Here is a 19,971-nt window from a genome sequence, read left to right on the forward strand (position 1 = left end):
CTTGTCTTACTTGCTTATTAGCATGTTTTTTTTTTGTTTGCTTGGTTTATCATTAACAATAATTATAGAGTTAGAATTGATAGAGTATGAAGGATTCAATTAAGAATACCAAGGATTTCATATTAACTAGTAAGAAATTGAATTAACAAAATACAGGTAAAAAGAATTACTTAAAAAATTAATATATTCTTTTGATATTGTTAATATTAATTTTTTTAGGCTCGTATTAATAACAAGAAGAAAACATAATTTACAAATAAAGAGGCTTACATTTGCTTTTACAAACGCTTTGAGCCGAACTAATAGAAATCCTCAAATAAAATTATTTTATCTAAAATATTAATAAACATAAGAATATGAATTTAAATTTAAATTTTCTGGGAAACGATATGGCTGACAATTAGATTCCCACTATTCCAATTTAACAGCAATAGCAAAATTAATAGCACTCAAATCATATGTTCAATTAGCTTTCACACCCAAGCAATTAAAATTTTCATGAGTAATATTAAAACTACAGTCCAGGCAATCATCAGTCTTTTAATATAATTGATTCAGAGGATCCTATGCCAATGGACTAATTTTTATCGCAGCAACACAACTCGAGCAGCTCATAAATTAGTTAGTCTGAGAGTAGTGAACATGAATTATCAACTGATAGTCTTATTTAAAGTTTATAGGAAGGATTGATGTTAGCCTCTAAATCTGCAGTGGATTATTCTATGAATTATTCCAATAGTTTAGGTGGAAGAACACATTCCTTGACATAAAAAAATAATTGCCTCACTACAAAGACCTTTAACAAGCAGGTAATTTGTCAAAAAACTTTAGTATTAAAAGTAAATTGCAGTGGTAGTTTGATAATTGTTTTTCAATAAGGAAAAAAAGTGTTTTTTTTTAGAAAACTCAACAAAATAATTGAGAGAGCAAAGAAGCAATTGAATTAAAATGATTTTGTTTTAAAATTCTTTTATATTTAAAGTTGCAGAGCCATCAAGTAACGAATGAAGACGAAATTACTTATTTAAATAAGAGAAGCTAATATGTTTTAGATTAATTAGCTGAAATAGCTGAAGAGTAAGAGAATACTTTTCAAAATTTATAAGAAAGGAACTTGTAGTATTTAAAGCAGATAGCATTTGAAAAAATAGAATTGTATAAAGTAGAGTTTAGTAAGGTATTATAAGAATGTGAATAGTATCGTTAAGAGTCTCAGGATATCAAAGAGAAATTTGATGAGCATTTGCTATCATGCGAAGGTGCTTAGCCAAATAGAGAGGAAGAGTTTAATGTATTAATGTCAAATTTATAAAAAAAGGAAGAGGTAATGATATAAAAATGTTTTAAATTTAAAGCAAGGCGAATTATAAATATGCAGAAACATAATCTAGCTTATAAACTTACAAAGAAACAACAACTAAATAATAAATATAAAACAAGCAAGCAAAAAAAATAAAATTAAACGATCAAAAATTTAAAAGAAATATTGAAATTCAAAATAATTTTGAATTTAGAGAAGTTTTTCAGATTAAATTTGAATTAATTGATTTTAAACGGTTTAGGATTAATGAAAAATATTTTATTTTTTAATATTAGGAGATTGAATTTGTGAAAAAGCATATCGAAGTTAAATATTCGTTAGATTTTATCATAGAAAATGTAGAAAAGGAATTTATTAGAAAATAATTTAGTGAGGAAATATAAAGGCTAGAGGAAATTAATTTAGAATTAGAGAACAAATGTGAAATATTTTTGGAGGAAAAAAAGCTCTCGGAAAATAAATTTAATTAGGAATTGACTGTTTTAAAGCTGAAAATAGAGGATTTAGAGAAAATAAACTAGAAAAAATCTGAAGAAAATGTTTAAATTTTAAGTGAATTCGATAATTGTAAATAAGAACTTATCAAAGCTGAGTCTGAGATAGAAAGGATAAAATAAACATCTTTAGAATTGAATTCTAAAATATCTAGTTTGGAAAGTACAAATAGCTTGCTAAATGCCCAAATTGAAAAAATAGCTAAATAGCTTAAGGAAAAGGAATCAATTATAACACAATTTGATAAGGATCGTCTCGATTAAACGAATTTGTTATAAAAATTATAAGAGGAATTAGCTTTGAAAAATGACACTTTGGAGAGATTCCAGGTAAAATCTGATGATCTAAATCAAAATAATAAAAATTAATCTCAGTATTTAAATGGAGAACACAATCAACATAAAACAGATACAATTAAATATGAAGAAGAAGTAAATAAGCTTAAACTTGAGTTAGAAGATAAAAACAATTAAATCAAAAAGCTAAAGCAAACTATTTTGATAAAAGATAGAATGCAAAAGTAAACTCTTAATGGATCACTAACTGGTTCAGGCATTAAGAAATCTCAAACTCCTACTCTTCTTAATCACCAAACTTCTGTTAATGATCAAAGTCTGCTATCAACTATAAACAACAACCACAATCAATCATTTTAACATTAAGACACACAAAAGATTTCATCAAAGGAAATTTAAGAGTAATGCCTAAATAGTGTATAAAAAAATTAAACAGACAAAGAATTATGCAGTGACGAAATGTCAAAGAGAAAAGCATTAAAAAAGATAGTTGGAGACGAAAGTATTTAAGATTAAAGCAAACACCAATACTTAATGCAAGAATAAAATAAGACTGGATAAGAGCAATTTGAAAATGAAAAAATCACTACCTAAGTAAGTTAAAGAGGAAACAATCATGAGGTTACCTAGATAAGCAATATAGATGGAAACACTCAAGACGTAAATGATATTTCAGATATGATCATATGCAATACAAATCATTAAAGACTACAAAAAAAGAAGCACAAAAGCATAGATAGCACTTAGAGAGAAAGTTTAGGGAAAAAATTATTAATAAATCACTCATTTAAGAATGGATTCTTAACTTAAAAGCAAAGCATAATTAATGATGGACAATGCAATCAAAGCCTTAATATAAACGACACTATTGTAAATAATGGATCTATGATGCTCTCTATGCAATAATCCAATATCATGCAATAAGAAGAAGTCAATTAGTCTCAATAGCAAATGGATACCCAAATAACATCCAAGGCCAGAAGAGCCCAAAGTATGAACTCAGAGTCCTTCAGCTAAATGTTTAACCAAGATGAAAATACTTTCAAAGAATTGAAGGTCAATTTGAGAAAAAAGAGAGAAAAACAAGAAGAGTTAAAGCTTATTCTTGAAAATTTCAAAAAAGAATTTAAACAAACTAACCAAAGAGATCCTGTTGGCAAAGACTGGTAACCATACAGCAGCGTACTGACTGAATATAAAAATTTAAAAAATGAAATCTTAGAAATCAGATAAAAGTTGATAGATATCAAGGATAAAAAAGATTCAAACATGAGCATTAGTCACTTGGCTGATTATTCTATGATTAAGAACACTGATGATTCTAGATGTGCTGATAATTCAATGATAAATAATCTTTCAATAATAAGAGCTACTGCTCCTCATTAAAAGCTCATTTAATACAAATAAAAACAAATCCTCAATTAAAGTCACATGAGCCAAAACTCATTCTACATAGATTAAAATTAAACTTCATTAAATTCCATTTCCGTTTAGCTTGGTGATTACCAAGGATTCGTCTCTACAGCAGCTTCCCATTCATCTAAATAAGCTGAGGGTGAGTTCAACAAAGGTCTGCGTTTGTAAGTTTCTAATCTAGAAGAAGCAAATAAGCTACTCAAAGACCAAGTATTTAAGTCACTTGAATATGAAAAGGTATTTTTGTTTTATTTATTTTTTGGCTTTATTTTTCTCTAAAAAAGAAAAAAAACATTTGTTTTGTTATTTTAAATTTAAATTTAATTTTTTAATAAATAGGAATTAAGAAATAAAGGCGAAACAATTGAGCAACTTTAAAATGAAATAAAAGATATTACAAAGAAGAAAGATGAAGAAATTAAAGAATTGAAGGACACTGTTGATATACTCACTAATAAGCTTGATGAAGAAACTAAAGAGAGAAAAATTTTGCATAACATAGTAGAAGATATGAAGGGTAAAATTAGAGTTTTTTGTAGAGTAAGACCTCCCAATGAGAATGAAGTCCAGATGAACTCTCAAAATGTCGTTGAAGTTTTAGACGCTATGAACTGCAAACTCTAAGCAAAAAATGGTCCTAAGAAATTTTAATTCGATTCTTGTTTTGGATTCAGTAAAAAAATTAAAATTTATTTTTAAACAAGCAATTTCATTTGTTTTTTTTTTAAAATTTATTTAAAAATTTAATTCAAATGAAATTGAAATAAATTCAATTAAATTTAAATTAAAGGCTCACGCTAGGATGATATTTTCAATGATGCTAAAAAGTTGATTCAAAGTGCTGTTGATGGTTATAATGTTTGTATTTTCGCTTACGGACAAACAGGTTCAGGTAAATCCTTTACTATGTAAGGAACTAGAGAAATGCCAGGTATTACACCTAGATCAGTAAACGAACTGTTTAATCTCTTGAAACCAATCTAAAAGACTTGCAAAGTAACCATCTCTGCATATATTATGGAATTATATATGGACAATCTGATTGATTTACTAGCTCCACCTAATTCTATAATGCAAAAAAAACTAGAAATAAAAGAAGATTACATAACTAATACTACATATGTCCAAAACGCAACAGTATTCTTTCTTTAAATAATTTAGATGCAAAGTTAACTTTTTTATTTAATAAAAACAGATAGCTGAAGTTACCAAGAAAGAAGAATTAGAATAAATTATTTAGAAAGGAATTCTCAATAGAAAAATCAGCAAGACAGATATGAATGTTGAATCTTCCAGATCACATTTGATTATCACAATATTAATTAACATATTCAATCCTTAAACAGAAACTGTAATGATTTATTTTTTTAATATTTAAGCATTTATTAAAAAATAAAATCATTTTAGACAACTCATGGTAAAATTAGTCTGATTGATTTGGCAGGCAGTGAAAGAATTCTGAAATCTGGAGCTAATCCTCATCAAGTTAAAGAAGCTAATTCGATTAATAAAAGTTTAACTGCCTTAGGAGACGTCATTTCAGCTTTAACAAACTAGCAGTAAAACGGAGGAGAAAGACATATCCCTTACAGAAATAACAAGCTTACATATTTAATGAAAGATTCTCTTGGAGGAAATGTAAATAAATAATTACAATTTATTCAAATTTTTTTTCTTAATAAAATGTAAAATTTTAGGCAAAAACTTTGATGATTGTTAATGTAAGTCCAAGCGAATACAATTTAGAAGAAACAAACAGTAGCTTGTAATATGCCAGTAGAGTAAAGACTATTGTAAATGAAACAAGCAAAAATATAGAAACAAAGGACTACACAAGACTTAAAGAAAAATTTTAATAAATCCTATAAGAAAATGAGAAACTCCAAGAGCTCATTTCTGATTAAAATAGAAATCCTAACCAACAATCAAGCCAACCAAATCTCTCAGTTATTTAATAAGTTCCACAATAACAAATTCAACCTAATAAATAAACATAAATTTACTCTTTCGGTTAGTAAAAGCCTTCATTAGCAGAAGACTAAATCTCAAGTTAATTAAATTAATAGCAAATTCCAATTATATCCTAATAGTAGTAAAAGCTAGCGCCTATTTAGCCACATTAACAATAAGCACAAAAACCAAGCTTATTGGCAAGTGGTAGAAATTCTAACAACTCCTCACAAAATCAACAATAAATAAATTAAATTCTTTACAACTAGTAACAGCAGTAGTAATAACAATAACAAATTTCTTCTTAACATAAAAGAAGTAATTCTCCTTTGATTGTTAATTAGAATCAATAGGGCTAATAATAAAATGTATTTTCTGCTCCTCATATCCAATTGACTTCATAGTAATTATATGGTAGTATGAAAAGTTCTTCAGTAACTCCACTTTAAAACAACATTAATATTAATAATATCTAGAAAGTAAATTAACAGCAATAATAATTATAAAACTAGCTAAATAGAATTAATTGATTTGTAAATCTAAATTATATTAATCCTCAAAATAAATTTTGTTATCTCAATTCACCAAAATAAATACACATACATTCTCAACCACCACCAAAAAACCACATCTATAAAATTATAATTAAAAAAATAATAATAAAATGTACTAAATAAAAAAGAGCTTTTAATTTAATTTATTTAAAATTAAATAAATACTTAGTTAATCATATTCATAGGGTGATTATTTTTTGTTAAGATCATTATACTAATTAACCTCGCATGTATATATATAAACTATTTCATATTATATAAAAATTATAGTTTAAAGTTGTTAAGTTTAATCTCATTAATCCATTTAATATAACTCATTTCATAAAATACATTTTTTCCTTTTCTAAACAAAGATTAAAACTTCCATAGAATTTAATTTAAAATCTACTCTAAATAAGTGAGCTAATAATAAATAGTTGTAATAAAAAAAATAATTTAAAGAAGTTATAGAATTCTTTCCCATTTCAAAAAAAATGGGAGTAAATTTACATAGAAGTTTAATTTAAAACCAATCTAAAAGAATTGAAAAAATTAGACTAATAAATATTTCTACAAATAAATAATTAAGATATTAATTTTTAATTCTAATTTTTCAAAGATCTACTTTGTAAGCATCTTTAACAATTTATTTAAATTTCTTATAAAACTTTTTAAATTAGATATTCAAATAAATTATTTAACATAATTTTAAACAATTTAGTTATTTTTATTAGTTAATAGATAGATAATTAAAAAATATAAACTAGAAATAAAATTTGAATTGAATAAATTTGTGCTGTGTTTTTTATACAAATTCTCATAAATTAATTAATTAGACAGTTTTTGTTTATTTATTTATTTATTTATTATTTTATATTTAGTTTGTAATAAATTGTATGAATGGAAGATATCTTTCTTTGTATAATGCAAATTTTTTCTTATCATTTAATTTAGATAATAAATAAATAAATAATTTGTTAATTACATTAGTAGTATCAAATTTATTAGAAACAAACTTGAATAATTCTTAGAAACCGCAAAACACTCTAAATCGCAAAGCTTTTCAAATTGGCATAGCTTTTAACTTATAGATAGATAGAAAGAAAAGTAGTAAAAATATTTAGCCAAATATATTCAAATAAATAAACATATTTTAGTAAAGATGGATCCAAAGAAAAAGTAAATGAATAAATTAATTTTGTTTTTGATCTAATTTATTAAGCCAAAAAAGCATTGTTTAAAAATCTCAAAATGAGCAAAAAGCATTGATATAATATGAATTAAATGAAGTTTGCGACATATTAAAAGAATGTTATTATTAAATAAATAGAAAAATATTAAATATCCCTGAGAACAAAGGTCTAATTCATAATTTTAAGTTTGATATTGAAATTCCTTTTGCACCAAATGCATTCCCTAAAACTTTATACTACTAATTGGATTAAGAGAGACACACTCGTCCAAAAGTGTTAAATGCAGATGTAAAGGGAATGTGCAATTTATTTGTTAACTGCGATTTAGGTCTTCCAATAGACGATTTGAATATGAAACCTCATATATATAATTTATAAGAAGGAAATGATAATCATCATTTAGGAGATAATGGCAATACAAATAGCAATTAATTGCATCCAGATGATTTGGCTTTAATTAATGAAGATATTATTGTAAGTGATACTGAAGAAGATGAAGAAACTCTCAAGACTCAAAAGGAATAAAAACTCTTAGATCAAAGAATTAAAGAAGAACAATAAAGGTTCCTTATGAAGCAATAGATGTTGCAAAAGTAGTCTGAATTAGCAAAAGATAAAGATACTGATTTTAGCTAAGGATTTGAATAAGTCAAACTAGCAATCGAACATAGCTTTGTGACCTCTAACAATATCAAATTAGAAGAAATTAAACATCCTTCTGATCCAAACAGATCTATAAAAAAAGTATTTAATATCCTACCAAACCTTGCAAATTAGTCATTAAAGTAATAATTAAATAATTTAAAATAAAATCACTCTACTTTTAGCAATTCATTCTATTTCTCTCTAAAAATTGCTTTAAAATTATTTTATTGCTTCTGTTTAAGTAAATTTATTTTCAGAAATTTTTGATATAACAAATAAATTAACATAAAAGATATTTAAAAATAAAATTTAATTCATTATTTTTTTAAAATATATTTGGAAAAATAATAATAAGGAAAGTTTTAAAGTATCTTTTCATGCAATATTCTTGCAATAAGAAAATATTTTACTTAAAAATAAATAAAATTAATACAATAAAATATAATAACGGATCATATATACTTACTTTGCTTTAAATAATATCTAATTTCTTTTAAAAATTTGTCTAATAAACTTTTTTTTATTTTCACCTCAAATAAATATTTTTTTAGAATTTTTATGGTTTATTAATGAAGATAAACAGTAATTAAGTTTTTATTCATTATTTTTGAGTGAATAAGAGAAAAATTTAAACTTAGCTTTTGAAATTATTTAGTTAATTATAATTTTATGATTAATTGATACAGGTTAGGTGTTATTTCTCATAAGTAGAAGGTAGAATCCTTAACAAATTCTTTCTCAAAAGGAAGATTTTGTACTTTGTTCAAAGATATTTCTTTCTAAGATAAAAATTAGAAAGTTTTTAGGTTATTTGTACAAAAATTATAAGATGAAGAACCATATAAACCTAAAACATTATTCGAAGAAGATATGATTGAAGTAGAATCTTAATATAATGAACTATTTTAAGAAGATGAGGAAGTTGTTATTGTAATTAAAGCTTATTTTTGATTACCTTTGGAATATTAAAACATTATTTGATATTTATAATAGGAAAAGCCAGATGAAGAATAATTGAATCATAATTAAATTAAGTTAAAAAATAAATCAGTATTTAACTATTCTGATCATTCTACTAAATTGCAAGGAAATGATATTCTACTTTTGTTCCCTAAGCAAGCATAAAATGATTAAATTCAAAATACTTATTTTTAGAAGGTTGAATTTTAGATTTCACTTGACTAAGAAAAAAAAGAATTAGCTTTTGCAGATAATGTCAGATAATAAATAGAGCTTGATCGTTATGTTAAGATGGATATAATTGATGAAGAATAAGTACACTTTATTCATTACTTTATTTAGATTAATTCAATAAATAAATAATTTAAATTAGATTAAATTGATGAAATAAATTGATTAAGAAATTGTTGATGAAGAGTTTGGTAATCAAAAAGAAACTAAAAAAAAATCTATTAAGTAAAAAAGTCATCGTTAAAATGACTATGATGATGAAGAAGATGATGGAGATTTTGATATGGAGGAGGAATTAGAAGATGAAGATGAAGAATTGTAAGACGATGATGACGATGAAGTTAATAAAAAGAGCAGCGTTAATAAATAAGTTCCTACAAAAAGCTACAATTTACGTGAAAGTCGCAAGCAAAATAATGTATTTAATCAGTTATCTGCTGAAAAGAAGTCTTCTAATATTGTCACTGCTGCTGCTCAGGAAGAAGATAACGAAGCAGAAGAACAAATTAATGATATATTTAGTGATGATGAAAAAGATAATAATAATAACAATCATATTGGTAGTGCTTAAAATGTTACTTGTAAGATATAAAATTTCCAATATTAATTTTTAAAACAATTTTATCTATTTAGAAAGCCAAGCAAATCAGTTAATCGAAGAAGACGAAGAAGATGATGAATAGTTTTAATTTGGTGCAAACAGACAAAAGGCTGACTCTGATGACAAAGACAATTAGTGGGCAGATTCTAAATATAAAAAATCTAAAAACAATCATGAAGACGATGATTTTATTAACGATGAAGAAGAAGAGGAGGAAGAGGAGATAGAAGATGTAAGTTCTGTTTCAGGTCATAAAGATTAAGAAAATGGAGATGAAGCTTTATAAAAATATTTCCAAAGCCAACAGCAACAATAGTCCCAATAACCTTAATTAAATACTGGACAAATTGAAGAAATGACTGACGATGAAGAAGACGATGAATTCCCTCTCTGATAAATTTTCAAATTTAATTAATCTAAAAAAAAATAAAATAAAAAATCATATTTTAGATTGTAAAATGTATAAAGTAAGTTGTTCATATGTACAATAATATAATTAAAAAATTATATAGTTTACAAATTGCTTAATTAATAAATAAACTCAAATAATGTATTAAAGAATGAAATAATTAATAAATTTGATGAGTTTTTAGCTAGTTTATGCACAAAAAAAACTAAAAAATTAGGACATATATATCATGTTTTTATTTTGTTTAATATGTAATTACTTTTGAATATGTTTAAGAATTTGAGTATATTATTATTATTATTTAAAAAATTGATTGTGCTTAAGTATTTAAGCAGAGCTAGCACTTATTAAAATATAAGAAAATCTACAGCAAAGGTAATAAGGTATTATGAGCTCCAACTCATATCTGTTTTATGGTTGTTTCTAGATATCTTTGGGATAAGCCAAAACCATAAATCAGCAGTTATTGCTAAGATGAAAAAAGTAAATGATAAGAGATTTCCAAATTTAATATATTTTGTTATGTAAAAGAGTGATTTTATGAGAACGAACTTTAATCCCAATCCGCAAGCCAGAGATAATAATAATAGAAAATATAGAGGAGACTATGAAATATTTAAATATTTATATTAATTGTTAAATTTTAAAATATTACGAATTTGAAGAGCTCACACAAATAAATGTACATATGATATTTCAGGTAAATTAGAGTTGCTCTTACTGCTCTATTTAAAAAAGGATCATAAAATGAAAAAAGTTCTACCCATTCGTTTCCCAGCTAAATTAATAATTAAAATTTTAATTAAACAAATTTTAGAAAATTTTTATCTTACAAGACTAAACTTAAGTTTTTAATTGGCTTCATATTTTATAGGATCTTTTTCTTTATCTAAAATACTTATTTTAGATTTTGATAGAGGAGAAATATTCTGAACAGTGGCTTGTTAGTCATATATTTGCGATTTTTCTTTTATGTTGTTTTCTGTAGCAGTTTAAATAGTGCTATTAGCATAATTGTAAAAACCATTTACGCCAAATACAGATGAATTTTTCAAGTTTTATTATAAGATTAGATGGATTTTTCTCGGCCTCCTTCGGTTATACTTTTTACAAGTAATTGTTTGTTAAATTGCTTGCTGATTGCTTGTAAAATCATGATTCTCAAAGTTAGGTAGATTCTAATTAGAAATTTAATTTTGGAATTAGTCATTTTATATATTTTGTATTGATGAAGCTATGATTTAATTTCCTTATTTTTAGGATTAATCTTCATTTTAATTATTTTCATTTGAAAATAAACTTTATTTTTTTTAGATTATTGGTGATTCATTACCATATTAATCCCACTTTCCAATAGATATTTAAGATGAAGGAGTCACTCTTAAATTCTAGCCCTCTTTGTTATTTTTATCCTTCACTAAACCAATTATTGATGAAAATACCCAAAGGACTGTCTTTGAAATAAGTATGTAAACAATTATTTGACTTAAAGGCTTAATATTTGAGCACTCTTACACTGAAGGTCCACTGCAGTTTGAAGTGCATTAACTATTGCACAGTTAACATTTATTTTTATTATCTTTTTCTAAGTAAGTACCAGAAGGACATTCATTCAAGCATTGATTTTTAAATTAGAATTAATTTTTTTGACATGTTTCGCACTTTTAATTTAAAAATAATTAATTCAGTTTAAATATCTAAAATTTCTTACTTAGTCTTAATTTGGGCCAGTACAAGTCAAGCAAGAAGAATTACACTTAATGCACAAACTATTATTTTAATAATATCCATCTAGGCAAGTTGATAAGCAAATTGTTCCTTACAAATTTGTTCCTAATTATTTTTGTAAATTGATTATTAATAATTTTTTTATTATTTAAAAATAAATAAAAACCTTAAATGCAAGTGATACATTAGTTTTCATCAGGACCACTGCATGTCTAGCATGATTTACTACAACTTTCGCACTAATTAGAAATTTTAGAAAAATAATATCCCTATGGACACTCACTTAGGCATTAATTATTAAATAATATAAATGGAGATAAACATGATGAACATGAGCTAATAGAACTGCAAGTAGAACATGATTTATTGCATTAAGCGCAAGTGTTATCTGTAGAACTTTTATAGAATCCATCAGGACAAGAACTCAAACATTTGTTTTAGTAAAAAAATCTATATGTATTTAATTAATTAATTCATTAAAAATATTTAAAATTTTCACCTTTCAAATTTAAAAAATTTCCTATTGAATTTTTAGATTTTAAGATATTTAAAGTAATATATTAGTGTTTACTTATTTTCAGAACAAGATTAGCATTGATCGCTTGATGGTCCGGAGCATGATGCACAGCTTTAGTCGCAGGATTGGCAAGTAAAATCAGAATTATTAGGATATTAATTAGAATTGCATGTTAAATTACAAGAATTTGATACATGCTAGAAATATCTTGGAGAAGCACAAGTTAGACAATTTTTTGAGGATCCATTAAAGCATGTTAAGCAGCTTGAATCGCATTATTAACATTAATTTGTTTGATTATTTTAATAATATCCACTTGGGCAAGTAGTAAAGCATTATTTTTAGTACAAATAAGTTTTGCTTGGGCAAGAGAGACACTGGCTATTAAGTGGTCCATTACAAGTTTCACAAGTAGGATGACAATTCAAACAAGAAGCTGAACTATCGGATTTATACTAATTTTAATTGCAGTTAGAAACACACTTAGAAGTAGCTGAATCAAAATACAAAGGTAAACTGCAAGAAAGACAATTAGAGTTTGAATTGCCATTGCATGTCTTACAGCTTTAGTCACATTATTTACAAGTGTTTGTATTTAAGTCAGCATAATAGGAAATGGGACAAATAGATACACACATATTTGTTGTACTATCAAAATAAAGTTATCCAGTGCATGATAAGCATTAGTTATTATTAGGACCAGAACAAGTTGAACAACTGAGATCACAAAAACTACAAGTGGCGGTGTTGTTATTTTTGAACTGATTTGGCAAGCAAGTCAAATCGCAAGTTGAAGTATTAGCTTGGTAATATCTTGGTAAATTACAAGTTGAACACTAATTATTTGTCCCACCTATACAAGTACTACATGTAGAATCACATTGAGAGCATTTATTTGTATTCAAATCAGTATAGTAACCACTGGGACATGAACTACTACAAGATTAAGTAGATGCTTAGTAAAAGAGAGGTGAATTGCATGTTAGACAATTATTGATAGTTCCTCCATTGCATGTTGCACATGTGTTGTTGCATTTAGTACACTAGTTATTTACCTTATTAGCATAAAATGAATCTGGGCATTGTGAAATACACGTGTTAGTAGTTTAGTCTAAAAACAAAGACCCACTACAGCTTAAACAGTTATTTGTATTTGGGCCATTGCAAGTAGAACAACTTAAATTACAAGGAGAGCACTAATTATTTGCTTATTGAAAAATTATTAAAATGAGTTTTATAAATTGGGTGTATAAAAGTTTAAAACTAAAAATACTGAAAGTAATAGTTAAATTTACATTAATTAGCATAGGTTCCTGATGGACAAGAAGGTAAACATTAGTTATTGTAGAGGTACTTTTAACCATTGCAACTAGTGCATGAATTCATATTACCTTAAGATAAATAAAATTAACTTAATACCTAATATATCTTATATTTTTTTATTTACCTGGGCTGATACAAGTAAAACAGCTTTAGTCGCAAACCTCACATTTATTGTTTGTAGTATTCTTATATTCACCAATTTAGCAGCTATTTTGGCAAGTATTTCCTGATGTACTCAAAAATAAATTACCTTGACAACTTAAACAATTATTAGAAGCAGTACCTGAGCAAGAAGCACAAGTAGAATCACAGTTTTAGCAAGTAGGTGGAAAATTACTGTTTGCAAATTAATTTGTATTACAAGTCGTGACACACTATTTAGTTTATGCTTAAAAATATCTGGAAGGGTAACTGCAAGATAAGCAATTCGAACTTGTTCCTCCGCTACAAGTGCTGCATGTAACATCGCAGGGTGAGCAAATATTCCCAACTTAATTTGCATAAGATCCATTAGGGCAAGTAGATTCACAAGTATTTGTTTTAGAATTGTAATATAAAAATCCCGAGCATGAGAGGCAGTTATTTTTGCTTGGCCCAGAACACGTAGCGCAAGTTGCATCACAATTAAGGCATTTAATTTAAGCATTATCTTAATACTAATCTGAATTACAAGTTGAGACACAGGTATTTGAAGTAGATTAAAAATAAAGAGGTAAGCTACAACTAAGACAATTATTTAAATTAGGACCATTACATGTTAAGCATGAGGTATTACAGGGAAGACATTAATTATTGTTCAGGGCTATTAATTTAAAATATTCATCTAAATTAAAATACTAGAAAATAAATAAATACCCTAATTTGCATAAGTTTTGCTAGGGCAAGTAGAAATGCACTGGTTATTGTAAAGATATGTTTAACCATTACAACTCAAGCAAGAAGAAGAATTTCCTTTTAAAAATAAATAATTAAGAATTTTAATTTAATTAAAGTATAAATAATAAACCTGGATTTTAACAAGTATAACAAGAAGAATCGCATTACTGGCAGGTACCATCACTTGTTCTTAGCCAATATTAAGCAGGACACGTTGATACACATTACCCACTCTGCTATATCAAATAATAATTTGCTTTACAAGAAGTACAAAAAGTTGCTTTAACAATTTATTAATAAAATTTTAAGATTATTTTTTAAATTAAGAATTAAATAAATAAATACATGATGTACTACAAGTTTTGCAGCTAAAATCACAATCTTTGCAAGTCGAAGGAGTGTTTTAATAAGTATTTGATGGGCAAGATGATAGGCAAACATTATTATACAAAAAATAAGAGGCTTGGCAAGTTAAACATCCTTATGCATTGCAACTTATGCAATTCTAAGAACACTAAATTCATAAATTTCATAAAAATATTAATTTCAAATAGTTTTAATTTGCTTTTAAAGCTTGTAAGTCAAAAAGAATCTTTTATTTTCTTAATCAAATTTTAAATACAAAGAAATTAGTAAAATTATTTTTAATAAGCAAAAAAATTGAATCACTGAAAAAAGAACAAAATTTTATTTATTTAATTATAATAAAACAAAATTAAAAAATTACAAAATCAACTAGGACATATAGGTTACTTAGAGCAAATGACTCAGTTTAGACATTAGAGACTAAATTAGAGTAAAAAGTAATGTTTAATTGATTAGAAGAGTGAGTAAAGTTAACAACAGCTGGCTGATTTAAATCTTTGTAGCTTCCATATCCACAAATATTGCTATTTCCGCTATTAGAATTAAACTAAAATGATTATTTAATTGTACCATCAACTGCTAACTAAAAACTCTCATTATTCCATTAATCAATTTTCCATATCACAAATCCAATTCTAATTGACCAATGAGGTGCTCTAGTGAAAAATGAGAAATATAAATAATAATCTATAAAATTTTTGAATTAATCATTACAATCCTGTCCATATTCTAGTAATGCTTGCACCACTTCCTGAAAGCCAGAATCCTCCAAGTAAATGATTGGTTCCACAGTTTGTAGTTAGTGCCCCACTTTATCCAAACTATGATTTTAACCCTTTAAAATTACTTACTGTTAAACCCATTCCAGTAATTTCACTTTATCCAAAATATCCATTATAAAGGCCACTCAGAAGATATTATCCATCTATATTGAATTTTATTAAATAATTGTTTTTTTTTTATTAAATTTTATATAAATATCAAATTGATTTCAGTTAATTACTAAAAAGTTTTATTGTTATTTGAAATATTTATTTTTAAATAAATAAAAAGTTTTCTATGGAATGAATAAAATATTTTAAAATTTTTTCAAAGAAACTTAAATTAATTAATTAAATATTGATTTAAATAATGTCTTTTGATGATAAATTGATAAATTATTTTTTTAATTTTAGGGAAATTTTATTTTGATTGATGATTTTATAAAATATATTTTTACTGATCAGGGTTGATGAGAAATCTACGCATGTATTAGAAACTAAAGTTGATGTTTAAGGACAAGAGGTAACACAATATCCTTATGATAAATAAAAACCCTACTTGCATTAGGTACAATTTTGGTTTTAAGAATCAGAGGCATTGCAGTTTGTGGTATAGTCGCTTATGCATATGTTACTTATATTACTTTTGACATAACCCTAAGGACAAGTAGCAACACAGGAGTATTAGTGTTATATAAAGCCAATACTGCATTTGCATGTGTTTCCATTTATAATTGAATTTTAAGGACAAGATTTACATTAATTCTTAAAATAATATTTTAAATATTAATTTTACATTTTTAAATTTAAAATTATTTTTGAAGTTTTTAATGAAAAAAATTAAAATGTAAATAAAAAATATAAAATTTATTCTAAATTTCAAATATTACACTTGAAGGACCATTGCATGTAGCACAACTATAATGACAGGTATCAACATATAAGTAGTAGTTTTTAAAGAGAAACCCTTTCCAAGCTTAGTTAAGAATGCCTTCTTGAGGAATTAATTATACAGTCACAGAATTGCTAGTGTGAGTAACATTTTTAAAGTATAAGATCAATTCATCGTTCCAGTTAAATAGTAAATTTGAGCAAATGTTTAAACCATCAAAAGGACCTTTAGAGATAGTGTCTTAAACACTATCTAATTATATTTAAATGTAATCTCCAAGATTCTAATCAATAGGACCATATAACACAAGATCAAATCTTATAGAAAGGCTCCAGTGAGGTGGTAAATTATTATAGGTCTTTGATTGTAGATTTAGCTTAAGAATTCCATTATAATTTTAATTTCCACTCCAGTCTACAAAGTTAGTAACATCACAACTTCCGATAGCATTTGGTATAGACCAACCGTTTGCTGTAGATTGATTAGGGTTAGTAAATTCTTGAGAAACAAGATACTCAGCTTTATTTTTATTGTACTATATTAATTAATTAAAATAATAAGATTTACTTACATTAAATGGTAAATGAAATTAATTGAAGCACTAGTGCTAATTTTAGCAATTATTTATTTTCTGTCATTTTTATCAAATAAAAGTTTTTGTGCTTTTTCTTTATATTTTTTAGTATTTTTGAAAATATTTAAGATTAAGTTATTATTTAGCCAAATAATGCTAATATATAAATTTGCATGTCGCATTATATTATTAGTAGCTTTATTACTATCTTAATTTATAAATTTTAAGTTTTGCATAATCTCAACTTAATTAAAAATAGGATCTTTTTCTTTATTTAGTGGTATTAATTAAGTTTATTAAGTATCTAATTAGTGGAGATTTTGAATTTCTTTTAAGCTAATGTAATCTATTTGAAATATATAATTAAAACAGTTTGAAGCTTAATATGCGTCATACTTTGATTATCTGATGATAATACGAAAGATAAAATAGCAAAATTTAGCGTCACGTATAAATATCACATTTACTAATTTAAAGTAAAAACTCTTTTAGGAAATTTACTCATTTAAAAAAATTGAAGAATTTTATAAAATTACAAAGTCATTCAATCACACACTAACTAACTATCTAATATATTTAAATTTAAGAATAATAATGTGTCTTAGAAATAAATTAATCTAAATTGATTAAAGGAGATAACTATATATTTAAACCATTTAAATAAACTCTTGAACAATTAATGAAGGATTTTGTTTCGCTTTAAATTCAATTGTTGTTTAAATTTCTAACAATCTGTATTTGAAATTTATTTTTAAAATTTCGTATTAGATATTATTAAAAAAATATTTGTTTGTATTTATTAAGATACATGCTTTGCTAATTTTCTAGTAATTATTACGTATGATAATATTTTGAAAAATAGCACATTCTGTCAACATTAATTACTGATTTATTTATCTCTTTTTGAACTACTCAAAGATTTAATTATTTTTTTATGATTATTAAGTATATTACTGTGCTTACGTAATCTAAGTCTGTTGTAAATTATTTAGATATGCGTTAGGGTTTTAATAATTTAGTTTCAAAGTGAAATACTCATAAATTTTACATTTACAACTTAAATGAAAATTATAAATTAATTATTTTATTTGTTTTCTTTTTGAAAATATTTTTATTTGCTTTTATAAATATTTTATTTACTTTTTTAATAGCAATAAAAAAGATATTCATTTATTAATTAACTTATTTTATAATACTAATTATAATAGTGAAATTTGTTAGCTGTGGGATATTATTAATTTTTCTTATTTGTTTTCAAAAATTGTAATATATTTATTATTAATTTACAGCAAATTTTAATCCTTAATACTGGTAAAATATAATTTAGATTGCGTAATAATAGCTAAGGTAATGATGTAGATGCATGCATAATTATTTACTTATCACTCATTTCATTTTATGGCATTAAATGATTCTTTAAAAAAATTATATACTATTCTTATGTGTTCAATAAATTATACATACTTAAATTTCAATTATGTTAATATTGTTTTACATTTTGATTAATTTCTTTAAATAATTTTCAACAACTAATATTTACTCATGAAAATTAAGAGATATATATAAGTGATAAGTATATATACTATATAAATCACATTTAAGCGTAAGATAATAGACTTTAATTGAAGTGATTTTTTGAATCAAAATTTATTCATTTCAATTTAAAAATATGTTTACTGTTTAAATATTTATATAGTGGTCCCCACTATATTTGGGAAATAGATAAAATAATATGTAAATATTTATTAACCCTCAATAATTTATTTTCTCTCCTTTATATTTGATAATATCGCATCTATTCTACCAACTTCTGATATAAGAAATACACTAGTAGGAGCTTTTGACTTCCAATTTTTTTTTATTGATTTTATTAAATTTGATTAAGATGTTGGAAAATCTTCTTAAATTTTTAGCTTTAACCAATTTCAAAGATTCTCTATTGGATTTATATCTGGTGAATAAGGAGGTAAATCTGAAATTCAATTAATTTAGCTATCTTTTACAATTTTTTAGACTGTGTTTGACATCTTAATTAATGTAAAAATATTATAAAATCAATTATACATTTAATTTAATATTTAAAATTATAAACTGTAGTTACTTAATAATAAAAACAGATCCCTATTCTCCTAAATTTTTTACTATTACATTTGTTAAAATATTTTAGTAAATGTATTAATAAATTTTTTTTACACAAAAAATTGTGAAAATACAATATATATAAACAAATTTGTTAAAATATGATAAGAAGAATGAAAAATTTAAAAAATACAAAAATTAGATAAAATATTGCCATCTGTAACAACACATTTAGATATATTTTTAATTTAGGATTAAATATATTTATTTTGATATTTAATTTCTTCTTTTCTATTTTTTATTTAATAAATATTGATTCAGCTTTTTATTTTATTAATAAAATATTTATTTTTTAATCCGTTTGTTATGCTGTTTGGATTTAGAGTATTCAAAAATTTAACAGTACTCAAATATTTAAAAAGACCTAATAGCTACTGCAAAATTAAAAAATCAGCTGTAAAAGTTATGAGATATTGAAAGCTCCAACTGTGATCCATGCTATAATTAACTTAGAAAATTTTTGGAATAAACCAAAACCAAAAATCAGCACCTAAGGCTCCCAGAAAAATAATCATAGATAATAAATTACCAAAGCTTGTCTATTTAGTAATCAAAAGCAGTATTTTTTCAAAAACAAGCTTCAAACATAAACCAGAAGCAAGGCAAGCAGAAATGTAATACTTTGGTGACTAATGTTTGTTTTTAAAGTAATTATAAATAGAAAATTATTTTTAATTAAATATTTTTACAAATTTGAAATATTCGCAGATGAAGAAAAACATGTGATATTTTAGGTAAATAAGAG

The 19,971-nt window shown here is 24.7% G+C and overlaps 3 protein-coding genes across 3 annotated transcripts; 2 read left to right on the top strand and 1 right to left on the bottom strand. All coding sequences in view use genetic code 6, as the record gives it.

Moving 5' to 3' along the window:
- Nucleotides 1–356: 356 nt before the first annotated feature.
- Nucleotides 357–6,008, top strand: TTHERM_00014920 (kinesin motor catalytic domain protein; the record flags this gene model as incomplete). The annotated part of the gene is made up of 8 exons (XM_001008371.2): nt 357–809; nt 983–1,324; nt 1,597–3,765; nt 3,868–4,201; nt 4,319–4,665; nt 4,724–4,879; nt 4,936–5,166; nt 5,226–6,008. The coding sequence occupies 8 exons, from the start codon at nt 357–359 to the stop codon at nt 6,006–6,008; spliced, it is 4,815 nt and encodes a 1,604-aa protein (XP_001008371.2).
- A 949-nt stretch (nt 6,009–6,957) lies between these two features.
- TTHERM_000014929 (kinesin motor domain protein) lies at nt 6,958–10,035 on the top strand (the record flags this gene model as incomplete). The annotated part of the gene is made up of 6 exons (XM_012795691.1): nt 6,958–7,190; nt 7,342–7,989; nt 8,536–8,779; nt 8,843–9,124; nt 9,183–9,621; nt 9,674–10,035. Exons 1-6 carry the CDS (start codon nt 7,174–7,176, stop codon nt 10,033–10,035), a joined length of 1,992 nt encoding a protein of 663 aa, XP_012651145.1. The 5' UTR covers nt 6,958–7,173.
- A 242-nt stretch (nt 10,036–10,277) lies between these two features.
- On the bottom strand, nt 10,278–12,933 carry TTHERM_00014930 (zinc finger lsd1 subclass family protein; the record flags this gene model as incomplete). The annotated part of the gene is made up of 6 exons (XM_001008372.3): nt 10,278–10,655; nt 10,706–10,828; nt 10,884–11,711; nt 11,762–11,883; nt 11,945–12,228; nt 12,350–12,933. 6 exons carry the CDS (start codon nt 12,931–12,933, stop codon nt 10,278–10,280), a joined length of 2,319 nt encoding a protein of 772 aa, XP_001008372.3.
- Nucleotides 12,934–19,971: the final 7,038 nt, after the last annotated feature.

The sequence above is a fragment of the Tetrahymena thermophila genome, assembly GCF_000189635.1.
Source record: "Tetrahymena thermophila SB210 genomic scaffold scf_8254803, whole genome shotgun sequence".
In the NCBI taxonomy this organism is placed as follows: domain Eukaryota; phylum Ciliophora; class Oligohymenophorea; order Hymenostomatida; family Tetrahymenidae; genus Tetrahymena; species Tetrahymena thermophila.